Source organism: Hylaeus anthracinus, unplaced genomic scaffold (assembly GCF_026225885.1).
Source record: "Hylaeus anthracinus isolate JK02 unplaced genomic scaffold, UHH_iyHylAnth1.0_haploid 11982, whole genome shotgun sequence".
Classification (NCBI taxonomy): Eukaryota; Metazoa; Arthropoda; class Insecta; order Hymenoptera; family Colletidae; genus Hylaeus; species Hylaeus anthracinus.
Genome location: NW_026534330.1, coordinates 10,384,555 through 10,398,254, shown reverse-complemented (window position 1 = coordinate 10,398,254; position 13,700 = coordinate 10,384,555). Strand labels below are relative to the sequence as shown.

The 13,700-nt window shown below is 35.3% G+C and overlaps 3 protein-coding genes across 3 annotated transcripts in view; 2 read left to right on the top strand and 1 right to left on the bottom strand.

Annotated features, from left to right (window-relative positions):
- LOC128885856 (adenylosuccinate lyase) overlaps positions 1-13,700 on the top strand; it is a 36,995-nt gene that overhangs the window by 780 nt on the left and 22,515 nt on the right. The gene's annotated exons all lie outside the window — the stretch shown is intronic.
- Positions 199-3,199, top strand: LOC128885858 (uncharacterized). The gene has a single exon (XM_054140174.1). The coding sequence runs from the start codon at positions 482-484 to the stop codon at positions 1,844-1,846; it is 1,365 nt and encodes a 454-aa protein (XP_053996149.1). The 5' UTR covers positions 199-481; the 3' UTR covers positions 1,847-3,199.
- Positions 3,370-12,231, bottom strand: LOC128885850 (uncharacterized). The gene is made up of 13 exons (XM_054140165.1): positions 11,998-12,231; positions 11,838-11,928; positions 11,135-11,344; positions 10,424-10,599; positions 8,317-8,459; positions 7,854-7,989; positions 6,560-7,339; positions 5,611-5,694; positions 5,411-5,489; positions 4,858-4,935; positions 4,677-4,775; positions 4,520-4,615; positions 3,370-4,182 (listed from the first exon to the last, which is right to left on the bottom strand). Exons 1-13 carry the CDS (start codon positions 12,156-12,158, stop codon positions 4,108-4,110), a joined length of 2,208 nt encoding a protein of 735 aa, XP_053996140.1. The 5' UTR covers positions 12,159-12,231; the 3' UTR covers positions 3,370-4,107.

The following is a 13,700-nucleotide window of genomic DNA, read 5'->3' as shown; positions in this document are numbered from 1 at the left end:
AATACAAATTATAATTTTAAATTTAAATGAAAATTTTTTTGAATCATAGATCGCGCTATTATATCCAAATATATTTATTATGAAGGTTGTTCCTAATTGTTCTCAAAAATTGTTCGGTATTATAAGATTGTTTACTTATGAATATTACATCTAAGACATCTAACACTTAAAAAATTGAATATTAATGGAAATGAACGATTAAACTATACAACAAGAACCACTGTCATTCCAGCCAATATTTGCAAACACAAAACGTCTCTTCGTCAGACAAAAACTGAAACTACAAAATCAGTAATAAATATTCTAAGCATCGTAACGGAATCGATAAAACTTTCGTTTAATTCGACGCGTACAACACTACGCTGTAAATACTGAAAGGAACCGAGTCACCAAACCCTTCGTTTAATAAATACTTAACGAATTATAGTGGGAAGAAAGCGGAATCTGCGATGAGCACGGCAAGGTAGAAATAAAGAAAAAAATGATCGAGCAAACGAAACCCAAGAAATCCGTACTTCAAACAAAGCATGGAACAACGAACTTGCGATCCCTCAAGACAAACAACAACCGAGGACACAAATCATTCGATGCGACAATCCAAAATCATTCAGCCACGAAATTTCCATCGGAAAACACGAACATCCCTGATCATTCGTTGTATAATTACACGCCTTATAATTGCCTTTCGAAAAGCTTGGCGCTTCGAAAAAGCGCGAATTTCAGCTCCACATCGGCTTGGGACATCAACGGAAACCTCAGAAACAACGTGGATCGTCCATTGTTCCCCAAAAGCTTGAAGAAGAGTTGCTCTCAGCTGAACCAATCAAACGCGATCCTTCCGTCGATCAGTTCGTACTTGAACAGAGCGAGATGCTGCAGGAGTTCGAAATCGAGCGAAGTTCAAGCATGCACAACCGATGAAGCTCGCAGAAAGCTCGATAGCGTTCAGTTCTTCGCCATTAACCTCCCAGAAGCCTCCCATGGCGTGTTCGATCAACGATACATAACAAATTGCCCGATCAAGTGTCGATTGCATAGCGTTGGTAACTCGGGTTTGAATGCGTTGCGTTCAAACAACTTGTATTCTGTCGACCACAGTGGTTGGAACTCTGTGGAGGAATTAGGTTTGAGGATGAACGAAGTTTTCAACGTGACGAACGAAAATTGCAACGGGAATTGCGTCAGCTATGATCCCAGAACCATTTACAGAAACCAGCAGCATATTCCCACAGGAAACAACATCGATACGTCCAGACTAACTAATCTTCAAACCCTGAGCGATTCTAACCGGCAGTTTGTCAACTGCATTTCATGCGCGAATTGTTATCGATGCTTGGGGGTTAATGGAACGAAGCAGAGCAGAACTCCTGTTCCATTTTCTGATCAGTGCAATGGTTTGACGGTTGGCCCTGGGATTCGTCAGCAAGCGAGTTATGGACCCTTCCCTCAGCAGCTTCTTCAGAATGGTCTGAAACCGGGCGTCATGAGTCAACAGTTAGATAGTTGTTACGCTGAGCCTTCGAGCAATCAACAACCCTGCGTGGAAACATGGCGGATTCCTGGATACCGCAATGGGAGTCTAAGAAACTCCAATTATTTGAGCAATCAGGCCACCGATAGTTCTCAGAAGGTGCAAGGTGCCTCTTACGAGGATCGAGTTGATCATTGGTCGCGTTTGAACCCTTCCCTTCCTTATGAGAATCTTTTGAGAGCAATGACCTATCCCAATGGTGTCTTCGTGGAGAATGGACAACAACTTGAACAAAATGCTCAGGATGGTGCCAAGAGTTTCATGAGGCCAATCTTGAAAGGCTCCAATAATGCTAATATCAAAGTGAATTATTGATCTGTGCGGAAAGTTGCTTTTATCCTCGTGTATGAATCGCTGGGTGGCATTACATAAGACTGAGTCGAAGGAAGAGAATCGGTTGGTTGTTTCTCGTCTTGCGATAAGTTGAGCTCATGCGAATAATCAACGGAAATATCGCGACCTCACTGGCTGTGCTTATCTTTGTAAACAAGTCGATTGAGGAACGACAGAAATCTTTTTGATGGAAATTTGCTTAATATTGAGTTAATATTGAGGAGGTGGTTACAAAAGATTTTGCTAATCAGAATTTGAAAGCTTGAAACGATTAGTGATAGACTGTCTTTCATAATCAGTATTCTGCATCTTGTGACAGATTATTCTTTGAGTATACAGGGTAAGAAACTTAGGGCTGACCGTTTGGAAGAACTTATTTGCTTTTGATGAGTGTAAAATATATTTCGAAGTAATTTTGGATTAGTAGTTTTTTTTACATGTGGAAGTGGAAATATAAAGGATATATGAAGGTCGATAGTAAATGCGATAAAAAACTCTTTATAAAAAGACTCCATTTACTCCTTCGTGCTCGTGATATCATTTTATCAATCTACTTTATTATTATTACATCAACTGTGTTTTACTTTTAAAGATTGTGATTCAAGATTAGTACAGTACTTGAGATCATGTTCAGTACGATTTTTCAGCATAATAATAAAACAATTTTTTTCTACTAAATTTAATTAAAATTTTTCTATTTAATTTAAAAATTTCATTGAATTTAGATGTGATCACTGTTAGAAAAAAGGAAGTTGACTTTTGTTGTTTCCATAAACCGAAAGCAAATAAATTTTTCACTTCGTTAGGCTTAGATGTCACACTCGGCATATTTATCATAATTTCTAAACATTTAGTTTAAGTATAGAGAATAAATGGTAGTTACTAATAATCGCGTTACTAAAACGAGACACCTTTCACAAGTCTTGTGTAAACCAAAGTTCCTAATAATTATTAGTAATAATTTTGTAGGATAAAGTAATATTTTATTTTACACCAAAGATCAATAGAGTGTATTAATTAGATAATTGTGTAATCGTTTTCGGCTATTGTTGCAATCGTATTAATCCATTTGTGGATTGAACTTTATATAATTTTATTTTATTTCTTACCGTATTTGCAAGATCGTTTTCAGTTTCCTTTTTCTGAATCCCCTAGGTTTCGGCTCTTTATGATAATATTATAAACCGGCATGTAGACTTTTTAATATCTCGCTTATTATTGCATGTTACTATATTAATCGAATAATTTATACCATCGTGACGAATATTAGCCAAAATAACATAGAATATTAAAGCTTCGACGAAGTTAAAATTTATTACAAACACTGACAACAAGAAAGAGTGCTATTTTACATAATATATTACAATCATTTCAAATATTGTTTTTACGATCAGCGATTTGCCACTTTTTTTTTTAAGAAGCAAATTATGATTTGAAATATGTTGGAGTATAATTGAAGTAATTTGATTAGGTTACTTGTTAATTTTTTCATGTAATAAATTATAGATAAATTACTATGAATTGCTAGTGTGTTAACAATACGATAACTGTTGTATAATAAGATGTTATATCGCATTTTTCATTGCGTGATATATGTTCCTCGCAAGAAAGTATTGACAATAAATTTATATTTATAATTACAGTGTAAATTATTATCGAAAACGAACAAAAAAACTCATACTTTTCCTACAAGCAAACCATTTTCTTAGAGAAATAGAATTATTCAAAATATATATAATCTTAAAGCACTTTAATGCCTTAGTTCTAAAAGTCTAGACAAGTAAGAAATTTTAATAAATATCATATATGGAAAACTTTCTTTATGATCTACGTAACCACAGCCTTTAGGAACACCCTGTGTACACATAGATCTCAGAAGAATCCTAAATAATAATGTTTCGCGTCCACAACTGGTTGCTGACCTGTGTATAGTACAGTAATCATTTTTATATTTTGAGTTTAAAGATACATATCTTAAAAGGTAACCAAACACTTTTTATGTCATTTCGTTATTAATATTGTAGGAAAATTCAGATAAATGTTATTAATAACAAAATGATTATATTTTTTTTACGTTTAGCGGTATATGTATTATTTCCATTTTTTAATTCGCTAAGAATATAGTGAAAGTATAACTGTAATTTAAGTGATTCGACACTTACCCTATTTTGTTGATACTTATGTCATTTCCTTAGTAAATTATGTATCCTCGTAATCTGTCGTTTACCACATTTCGTAAGGATTTATTTCATTACAGCTAAAGGTGCACGTGTTTGTAGTTGACCACATTTCGGACAGCCGGACTTGCTTCGAAACATCTGAATATAAAAACAAGTACAATAACGAATTCTTAAATGATGGACAAATTATATTAACACTGGAACTACCAAATCGGTCAATTTGACGCGCGTATTCCAAATGTCTGTCTAAAGTCACACAGTTATTAATAATAACTTTGGTCTAATGTTTGAGTACCCAAACTTTCAGAAAACAACTACAAGACATTCTAACAACTTCCAAGTAGTTTACACTTAGAAGTGCAAATTATGCATTTGAAAAAAGATTATGAATAATTAACAGTTGCGCAATAAAATATGCGTGCGTTGACCTCTGTAGTTTTAGTGTTAAATATATTTCAAATAAAATTCTTTTTACAGGCGCATCGCTCTGACTGCTTCTCACGCGTAAAAAGTTTCCACAGCCTGCGCATTTCAAACGCTTCTGCTCACTTCCGTCATCTTTGTACAATACCTAAATTAAAATAACTGATAATAGACGTTTATACGTGATATATAGTGATCGTTTAACGTACCTTAATGGTATTCGCAGTAGCACAAAATTCACAATACAGCCTCCCACGTTTATCTTTATATACACTGCAGAATCGATAGGAACTAGAAGCTAGAGGGCCCTATGTGAATTTTGACAGAAATCACGATGTGTTGAATCATTTGCAAATTCGTAATTAGAAATATCGAAGCAGTAATATTTACCTGCAGCCTTTTGCAAGCATAACAAATATTTATATCTTTTTCGTCTATGAAACCTCGCTTTTCTCCTACAAACAATCTCTATAAAATATTTCATTGAAATGTACTATTTATATTAAAGAAAGTAGAAGCAAGCACTATTCATTTATTACATTTTGTCTTTTGGTTTCGAGTCATTTGCAAGACTCGCAATTATGATAATTAAATTTAAAAAATAATTGTATTTCTCTACTGTTTTTTAATAATTTTATATTTCTGAGGTTTGAAAAAGCCATGATACCATGAGTCGAGAGATAATAAATAGTGCATGCTTTGAATCTGCCAAATATTAGCCTATGTTTCTTACACGTACGAGCCTCTCTATTGTATATGATATTGATATTATATATAATAAGTTGATTAGTGAAATGTAAATGTAGGCTTAAAAGGAATGGGATTCCTTATTCATTGTTACGTCTATGTATTAATAAAAACGAATCACAACTTTTCTGTTGATTTCGTTTTGCTCTAGAAATTCATCTTAGGTTTAACAATTTTAAACTTTATTTGCATTTACCTCGAATTCTGATTTACCAGTAGGTAAACCGCTATCGCCATCATCACGGATCAAAGTTTGAACGTTCGTGTCAGCATGCCTAAATATCCACATTTTGATGTATATGGCTACTTACTTTCGTTATAAAATACAATTAATATATCCAACAAAGTAATTTTGTTAATTTTAATTCGTTCCAGTGAACGTATACTCTTGCTTACTTGAATTCACCAGGTTCAACTTTGTTTTTCTTTCGAAGAATGTGAGTTCTCTTTGATTTGGCCAAGGAAGCATCTATGACAGTTCTAGAATGTCATACGTTATCTTGAAACAGTAAGTGAGTGTAATTTTATAAAAATTTGATTTCTATAAGCTGCTTCTAATAAGACAATTACGAAGTTAAGAAGTGAAACTTGTCTATAACGTGTTATTAGTTGAATTGCGACGTTTTTATACTATTCAATTTCTATTCGCGATTTACGAAGTTGGGTAACACATGAAACGAGTTTCAACCCAAGAACCGATAGACAAATAGACCTGCAAAGCAATTTCCGGTTTGCTATAAAATATGCATTGCGGCCAAATGAGATTAGAGACACGCAAAGTTGTTGCACTTTAGAAAGTACACTGCCAAAGTTGGTAGTATTTCTTTGTTTGAATAAATTACTTCATTAATTTTATCAGAAACAAATACATTTAAAGCATTATTTGACTTGTGTTAGGTCTAAAATATATTTGGTAATAATATAGTTTAACCCATTCACTGCCATCTACAAGATGTCTCGTAGTGCAAATTACTCAAATTACTCAACGAAAAAGTTTATAGCCGTTCGAGTCACGAATTACTGCAAAAGAAGATCGTAAGTTTTCTTTTTAAAGCAATAAATTTAATATCACTTTTTATTATCAAAATAATAACTTAGATTACACATCTGTATTAAATCATGGTGCCCATTGCAAAACGCTTTAAATTTGTCTGGCAGTGAGTGGGTTAAAAAGAAATTAATGAATTCTTTTTACAAGAAAGATTTTCGTTTAGCGGTTTAATAATAAACTTGAGGAAATACTCGTGGATAGAATTCAAATTTAGTAATGAAAATTTCCGAGAAAGATCATTTATCATTTTGATGAAAAAATAATGTGTATTAAATAATCGAATAAAAAATCTACCCTTGCGTTCCCGTGTCAGGTTTAGGCTCAGGCAGAGTGCCTTGATCCACCTTTGCGCCATCTTCTTGCTTCGTTACCGAATCGTCGAGCTTCCCGTAGCCGCTTTCGGATTTATCAGTGGAAAAGCTACTCTCTCTGTTCCCCAAATTAAATTCGCTCACAGTTGTAGCATTTGTGACAGGTTTTGTTTCCGATTTCTTTTCGTTTATTTTGGCGAGGACCTCAGGTTTTTGTCCGAAACTCGTTTCATCAGGACTGCTTCGTTTGTCTTTCATTTGATGTTCTGCAGCAGCGTTCACTTCTTCTTCCTTTTTCTCGGGTTCTGGTAATTTTGCCATCGAGTCTTTTATGGTTGTATCCACCTTGGGTTTCGGTTCTTCAGTTGTTACCCCTAATTGGTCCATTTTGCTTCCTTCCAATTCTTTCAAACGATCTATTACCTCCGCCATTTGTTGCACTGGAGATACTGGCTTCTCGTTTGTCGATTCACTTTGTTCTTCTAAAATAGACACTGGTTCCACTGCAGAAAATTCCACGGACTTTCGAAGTCCCTCTTTCTTTGCGGAGGATTTGATTTGTTTCGGTGCAAGAGGACTTATAGATTTCCTCGGTGGAGGTTTAACGGGTTGTTTCGCGGCGTCGTTTGTTGTTTTTGTTTTCTCTCTCTCTGGTATCAAAATTTCGTTTTGTTTCTTCGTGGGCTTCTTTTCTCCCGGTTGTTCCCTTTGAAGCGCGTTCACTTTTGATTTCTTTTCTTCAGACGAGGTAGGCGTGCTTTTGCTGATAATATATTAGGAAAATTTTAGTTTGAGTGCTCACTTTTTTAAATAGGAAAATTGATATAGAAACGTGATATTGTTAATATGTGAAAATTAGGTGGACACTTTTTCGAGACTAAAATATACAAATTTGACGAATCAAGTGGTGAAGATTGTCTTTTTTGTTGGAGATGAAATAAATTGTTTATGTTTTTGAAATCAAAGTAAATGTCTAACTTTATTAGCTCACTCTGTATCTTCTTCAGTAACATTAATTAACCTAAGTAATTCAAAAGAAAACAAACTATAAAGTCCAGATATGAAAAAGAAAAAAATTATACAAAAGAACTACTTCATAATAATATTACTCTGCGTTTCGTAGATCTAACATCCAACGATTTAAGTGGTTTAGCAACTCTTATTCGATATTTTTCAATTAGTAAAAGGAAACGAATTATTCAGATAATCTGCTTCAAATGCCTCACTCTGTACATGTGAAACGATGTGTTTCGAATTGTACAATAAAAAAACCTTACCTTGTCTTCGTATCGTCGCCACCAGTTTGACTCGAATTGTGAGTTTTCTTGCTGGGTGTGACAGAGTAGGATGCAAGCGTGAGCTTAGTGATCGTTCCCGCCATTCCCGTCATTTTTGGCTCTTCGTGTTGTCCACCTTCAAAAAGGCGAACGTCGAAACGTAAGATCTCGGCGAATCAATCGTTCAATGTAAGTCTTAGTCACGCGTAATTAGAGATCTCGACAAATAAATTGCAGTGTTCAGAAAGTCGAAGAAATAATCGTTTAACAACTTTTCAATCGTATATTTGTCACATTTGTTAGAGGTTTTATAATGTTGAAGGTTCACTGCGGTTGTAAGGAAACGCGGTAAGTACGTTACACCGATCGTTGATCGACGATCTTTAACTAAGGTCCAAATAAAGTCAATTGTGTTTCAAGTTATCGCCTGTACTTGCAACCTGATGAACTGGAGCTTTCTCACTCGTCAACATTCCGTAAGATTTTTGGTCCTGTTGCACCCATTTCACTTGATCCTTGGCCGGTTTTTTATCTTGATCCGATCGCTGCGTTTGTTGCTGTTGGCTTTGCTGTGGAACTTGAACTATACCTGCCACGCACCTGCAACTACATTTCAAATAAGATTAAAATCACGAAATTGAATAAATTCAGCTTTTCAGGCCAAGAAATGAACTCGGTTACAAATCTTCTAACACACATTTCACATTCTCTCACATTCCTCCACTTTACCTACTAATACTTCATTTAATCTAAGTTCTAACCTATAACCTTATTTTTGGTCTTTTGCTATCTTTCCTTACTTTCCAATCCTTCTCTTTCTCTTTTTCTCCATCTTCCTTACTTACTCTGCCACCCTCTCGCCCGCCCACCTCTCTATCAACATTTTCTCACATAATTACAAGAATTCTAAGAATTAGAGGCCAATCATTCGAAGCTGTATCAGTAGAATTTTGTGGGGTTGTGCAATCTTCGTACTCACTTGCCGAATTATTACTCAATATATGTATAGCTATTGGTAGAGAGAAAGAAACTCGTGTATTGGGTGAACTATTGCCCTTTATTTTGTTGGATCTCTTGACGAGGTTGTACGAGAACTGACCGGTGTTGCGTCGTATGTTTCTTGAGGAAGACGATCGGGTGTATTCTGAATTGATTTACAAAAGACTGGGTGTGTCGAAAGTAGTACGGAAGAGGGGTGGCTTTACACCCTCGCTGGCAACTACCTGCGGACTCAACGAGACCGAAGGTATCCTTTCGATGGTCACCTTCGCGTCTGGTGACCTGCTGTGGTATATTGCTGTTGCTCGAGGCTGGTAATAAACCAATCCTTAATCTGCGTATTATGCCTGTTACCTGCCGAAAGGTTCGCTGCGCGACTTTCCTAGGTCTATTCGAGGATATTTCAAAAGCATAAAACTGCCTTGAGTCTCTGTTTACGTTTTGTGTAAAGAACAGGCAACTCTTCCGAATTCTATCATTTTCAACGAAAAATTGTTTCTCGAATAAATCAAACTGTATTTGTGACATACCATTCAATTTAATTAATTTCTTTTAGTTTGTGAGTGGAGAAACAGTGGTCTAGATAAAGAAAAAATTAGTATAATAAGTTCATTCACCAGAATGATAAATACACACTAAAATTCAAGTTCATAATACATTGTAGGTAAAACTAGGTGAAAGGGTTGGAACGGTTAGGTTCAACGAATTGATGTTATACAACCTGCTATCGTACTAACTGTTACAATATTATTATTGTATCATGTTAAATTTAAAAAAAGATGATAGGCGAGTCAGTTTGGCATTGTACGCGTTATGTAACTCAATAACTATGATCATAACTCTAGACACTAGGGAGTTCCCAGGCGTACTCTAATGTGGGTCACAGAGGCGTTTATCGTGCGATGAGTCGACACGACGACGTGCAAAGATAGATTTACCGACTTGTACATACATCCTCTTTCCTAAAGACGTAACGACCTGTCGTTCGAGAAATCTTTCTGATAAAAAGTGCACTTTACCCTAACGTTAAACATTAACACCGACATACCGCTATTTTGAGGCTAAAAATGAACAAAGAATTCCCTCAACTGGTCCCTAAGCGACCATTAGATTCCGATTAAGAATTTATCAACATTTCCGAGTACGACAGGCTGTAAAACAACCCCATGAATTTTATAGATTTATAATTTATATGGTTGAGCCATACAATTGAGGCGTACGATTGTCGATGTAGTTCGAAGTGTGACTAATCTGACAATAAGTCCTTACATCTGACCTGTATTAGAATAATCGCCTAAGCAATCGTATCAAAGATAGCCCTGCAAATTATTGCACGATAAACAGTTACGACTGTGACCTCTATAACCGTAATCAAGCTTTCATAGTTTTGCCACTCGTTTCTAGAATACCTTGCGCTAGATTTATCTACTGCACCTTTGCAGTTCCCTTTTTGTCTATAATATAACGCTTCGCTTTGAATAAATTCGTTTTTGTGGTATCGCCGTCTGGTTTCTCCTCAATTTGTATTATTCAGCGACGCGGGATGCTTAAGATGGAATTACTATGCTAACCCTGAACAACACGGCACTCCTCGGATAAGCTGCACGAGAGCAGGGCAGGGAGTGCATGGCGCTGATTGCATTGTAGCTTGGACGTCCGCGGTCGTCGAAAAAATTTGCATTTGTTGATTGCACATCTCGCATCTGCTCACTGTTTGCACTGGAATCTCTTTTACGCTCTGTTGGGTCTGAGAAATTTCTTATAATCATCGGAGTTATCCAGTTCGATAAAATTTTCCAACAGGAGCTTAATGGTTTTTTTTTTCAATAAAATACATCGATCGAGTACCTAACATTGTTCCATACCCAAGGATGTAACAGAAATTTCTTTTTCAAACTATGACAGAATATTCCGTATCAATAATGTTTATCTTTCAAGAAATGCAGAAAAATTGATTTTATTTGTCAATGATAATGTTGTGCCTCCTTAAGTGTCTGACGCTGATTAGTGTACTTTGTTATTGAAAAACAAAATCCTAAAGCTCCCGTTGAAAAATCCCTTGTATAATCAAAAGTGTATCAAAAAGATTAGCGCTAATTGTAAATAGGACTGTTGCATTTGTTAGGTAATTTATATGCATTTAATTTCATGCATTTAAAGACAAATTAATCCTAGTCTAGTGGTGTCCAACAAATCCCAGTCTAACAGAATACAGCGTACGGTATTTTGCAATTACAATATTTATGTTTCCTTGTTGATTAAATTTTGCTCTTGTGACTCACTTGGCTCTCTATGTGGAATGTCCTTCGGGGTTCTGTTTGAACTTCAGCAACGTCGACTTTGGACGCTGATGGAGCACTCGTTGGACAATCGACATACTGCCGTCGACGTCCGTATCCGACTTTTCGGTAAGTGTGGTCAGGAGTCGCACCCTCTTCTCCAGAAGGTATTCTGAGGCTGCTGATGCTAGTCGTCAGGTCGTATTTGACCGTCTAGATTGCAGAGAGACACCTTAAAAGAGACGTTGGTACTCCAGGAACATAGATTACTTCGAATAAATTACGTTAATATTGTTTATTTTTACTGTATATTAATAGTGGTATCGTCGAATTCATTAATGATTCAAAATAGGGGTAGAGAATCTTTTGAGGGGTGGGTGTTACTTCAAAGATTTTTTATTAGACTGCACTTCTCGTATACAATTAAATTTTTACGAAATTCTAATATGAAGTTGGTCGAACGATTACAATTTTTAATTGAAGGCAGTTGTAACTTTCCAGACATTTGTAATATTTATAGATAATAAAGACCTTACACAACAAATTCATACTGTACAGAAGTTTTGAATAGTTCATTTCGCCCATTTTAAATAAATAATGGACTCTCGTTCGTATAATCTTGCAATGAAAATTTAAACAACATTATTACTCTAGCACCTCCTGTTTCGTTGTTGTTATAAAAGAAACAGGTGTTAGTTGTACTTACTTCGCACAAAGGATGACAAAAATTCTTCTTCTGGTACAATATTTCAGCCTGACTCGCGCAACAACACTGGTTGCAGCTTCGTTTCCAAAATCTGTCACACAACACGTGATGCTTCAGCGACATAAATCTTGCAACTACATTATAATAATTAAACGCTTACGCGAGTATCATTGCGGCGTCTATTAAGAAGAGGACTGACAACAGGAGACATAGGCACAGGATTGTCATTATGTACCAAAGTACAGTGGCGGTGTAAACAAATATTAATAAAATTCCAGCAATTCCGAAAAATATTACACCCAGAAAGGAGAGAAGGAACATCTGCAATAAAAATATCCCAATTAGAAAAAGTATTCCAGGAATTGTTCACAAACACATCGTCGGGGCCAGTTTACAGGTAAAATAATCTAATTGTAGATTTCACTGCTCTAGTATGTGTGCAAGATAACTGTGGGTAACTTGTGATATTTTCTGGATGTCTCTAAGAACTTTTTTGAAGTTGGTCTTTATTTCCCCCAAAAGATCACAAATTAGCCACACATTCAACAATGACAAATTAAAAGATATTCTTCTGGGAGGAACTTCTTTATGTAGATGCGTACCGAAACTGCGACCATTTCTCCGCCACTGAACTGGCTGATCATGTCGATCGTCAGTATGAAAACGTAGATCCCCGACAAGACGATAAGTAAAATGCATGTCACAGACGATACTTTCGTGTTCCCAGCCGCAATCGTGTAAATCACAAGCACGAATATTAGTAGCACCACTAGCTAATCACCGAAAATGAATTAATAATATCATTCGTGTATCGTTGACGAAAACGTCATCGCACAAGCAGAAAATGCCAGCATGGTATAGCAACGGTTTATTCAATTTTGCGTTCGATACTCACAAACTGGAATATTCTAAGAGGTCTGATAACCAATCTGACACAAGTGCTAAATCCTTGACCATCCGATTTCGCTTTAAAAGGATTTAAACGTTCGAGCCAATTACTCGTACCTGCTGTGTAGGAATTGCAATTTTTTATCATCCCGTGATATAGCGATAAGAAAAAGTGAAAGATATTTTTTTAATTTGTTAACCTTCGCGTGTCATGGTTCACTTGCTTTTACAGGAAATATGTTTTTATTCCTTTTATATCATCAAACAAACCTCCAAATAATTCATCGAGACTTCAAGTGTCATCCAATTATTTTGTTTTCTGCATCTCGAAGGCTACGGCGTTAAATTGTCACATTCGGATAAATTCTCGACTTATATTCATTTATGATCGACTTTCAGAGGATACGTCGTCAAAATGAAGGAGATGAATTTATTTATGTTAACTAAAAACCATATTTGCCCTTCTTCATTTCTTCTTCGTCATGAGATATTGAATCATTCCGAATTAAACGAAACACCCTTTCTGTAAAAGTCTAAGTTTATAAATAAAATAATTCGTTGCGGATTTTAGAATTAAATATCGAAAGTAGGCTTAAATTTATTTTTATTGGTTTCGTAGAATGCACAATTATATAAAATAACATGAATCGTTTATTTTCCGTAATTCTATTCGTATTATAGTATATGTACGTTATAAAATTTAATTTTCTTTTATATATTTTCTTACGTTCCGTACGTATGGAAATATAATCGTTATGGTAATTTGTTTTAACATACGTCGATGTAGTCCTAATATTAAATTGGACGGAATTGTTTGATAGAGGGACACGTCTAAATCGATAAGCGTATAATCGATTAGAAATTGTTTTTTTTTGTCTTTTTATAGTTACAATTAGTACTTAATAAGAAAAAGTAAAACCATTACTTTAATTAATAATATTCATGGCAATTCTGAGATTGAATTTTACAATCATG

Coding starts and splice junctions, on each gene's coding strand:
- LOC128885858 (XM_054140174.1), top strand. CDS start 482: ATGATCGAGCAAACGAAACCCAAGAAATCCGTACTTCAAACAAAGCAT.
- LOC128885850 (XM_054140165.1), bottom strand. CDS start 12,158: ATGTTCCTTCTCTCCTTTCTGGGTGTAATATTTTTCGGAATTGCTGGA. Junction 11,929..11,997: donor GACGCCGCAATGATACTCGC/GTAAGCGTTTAA, acceptor GTTGTGTGACAG/ATTTTGGAAACGAAGCTGCA. Junction 4,776..4,857: donor ATGCTTGCAAAAGGCTGCAG/GTAAATATTACT, acceptor AAATTCACATAG/GGCCCTCTAGCTTCTAGTTC.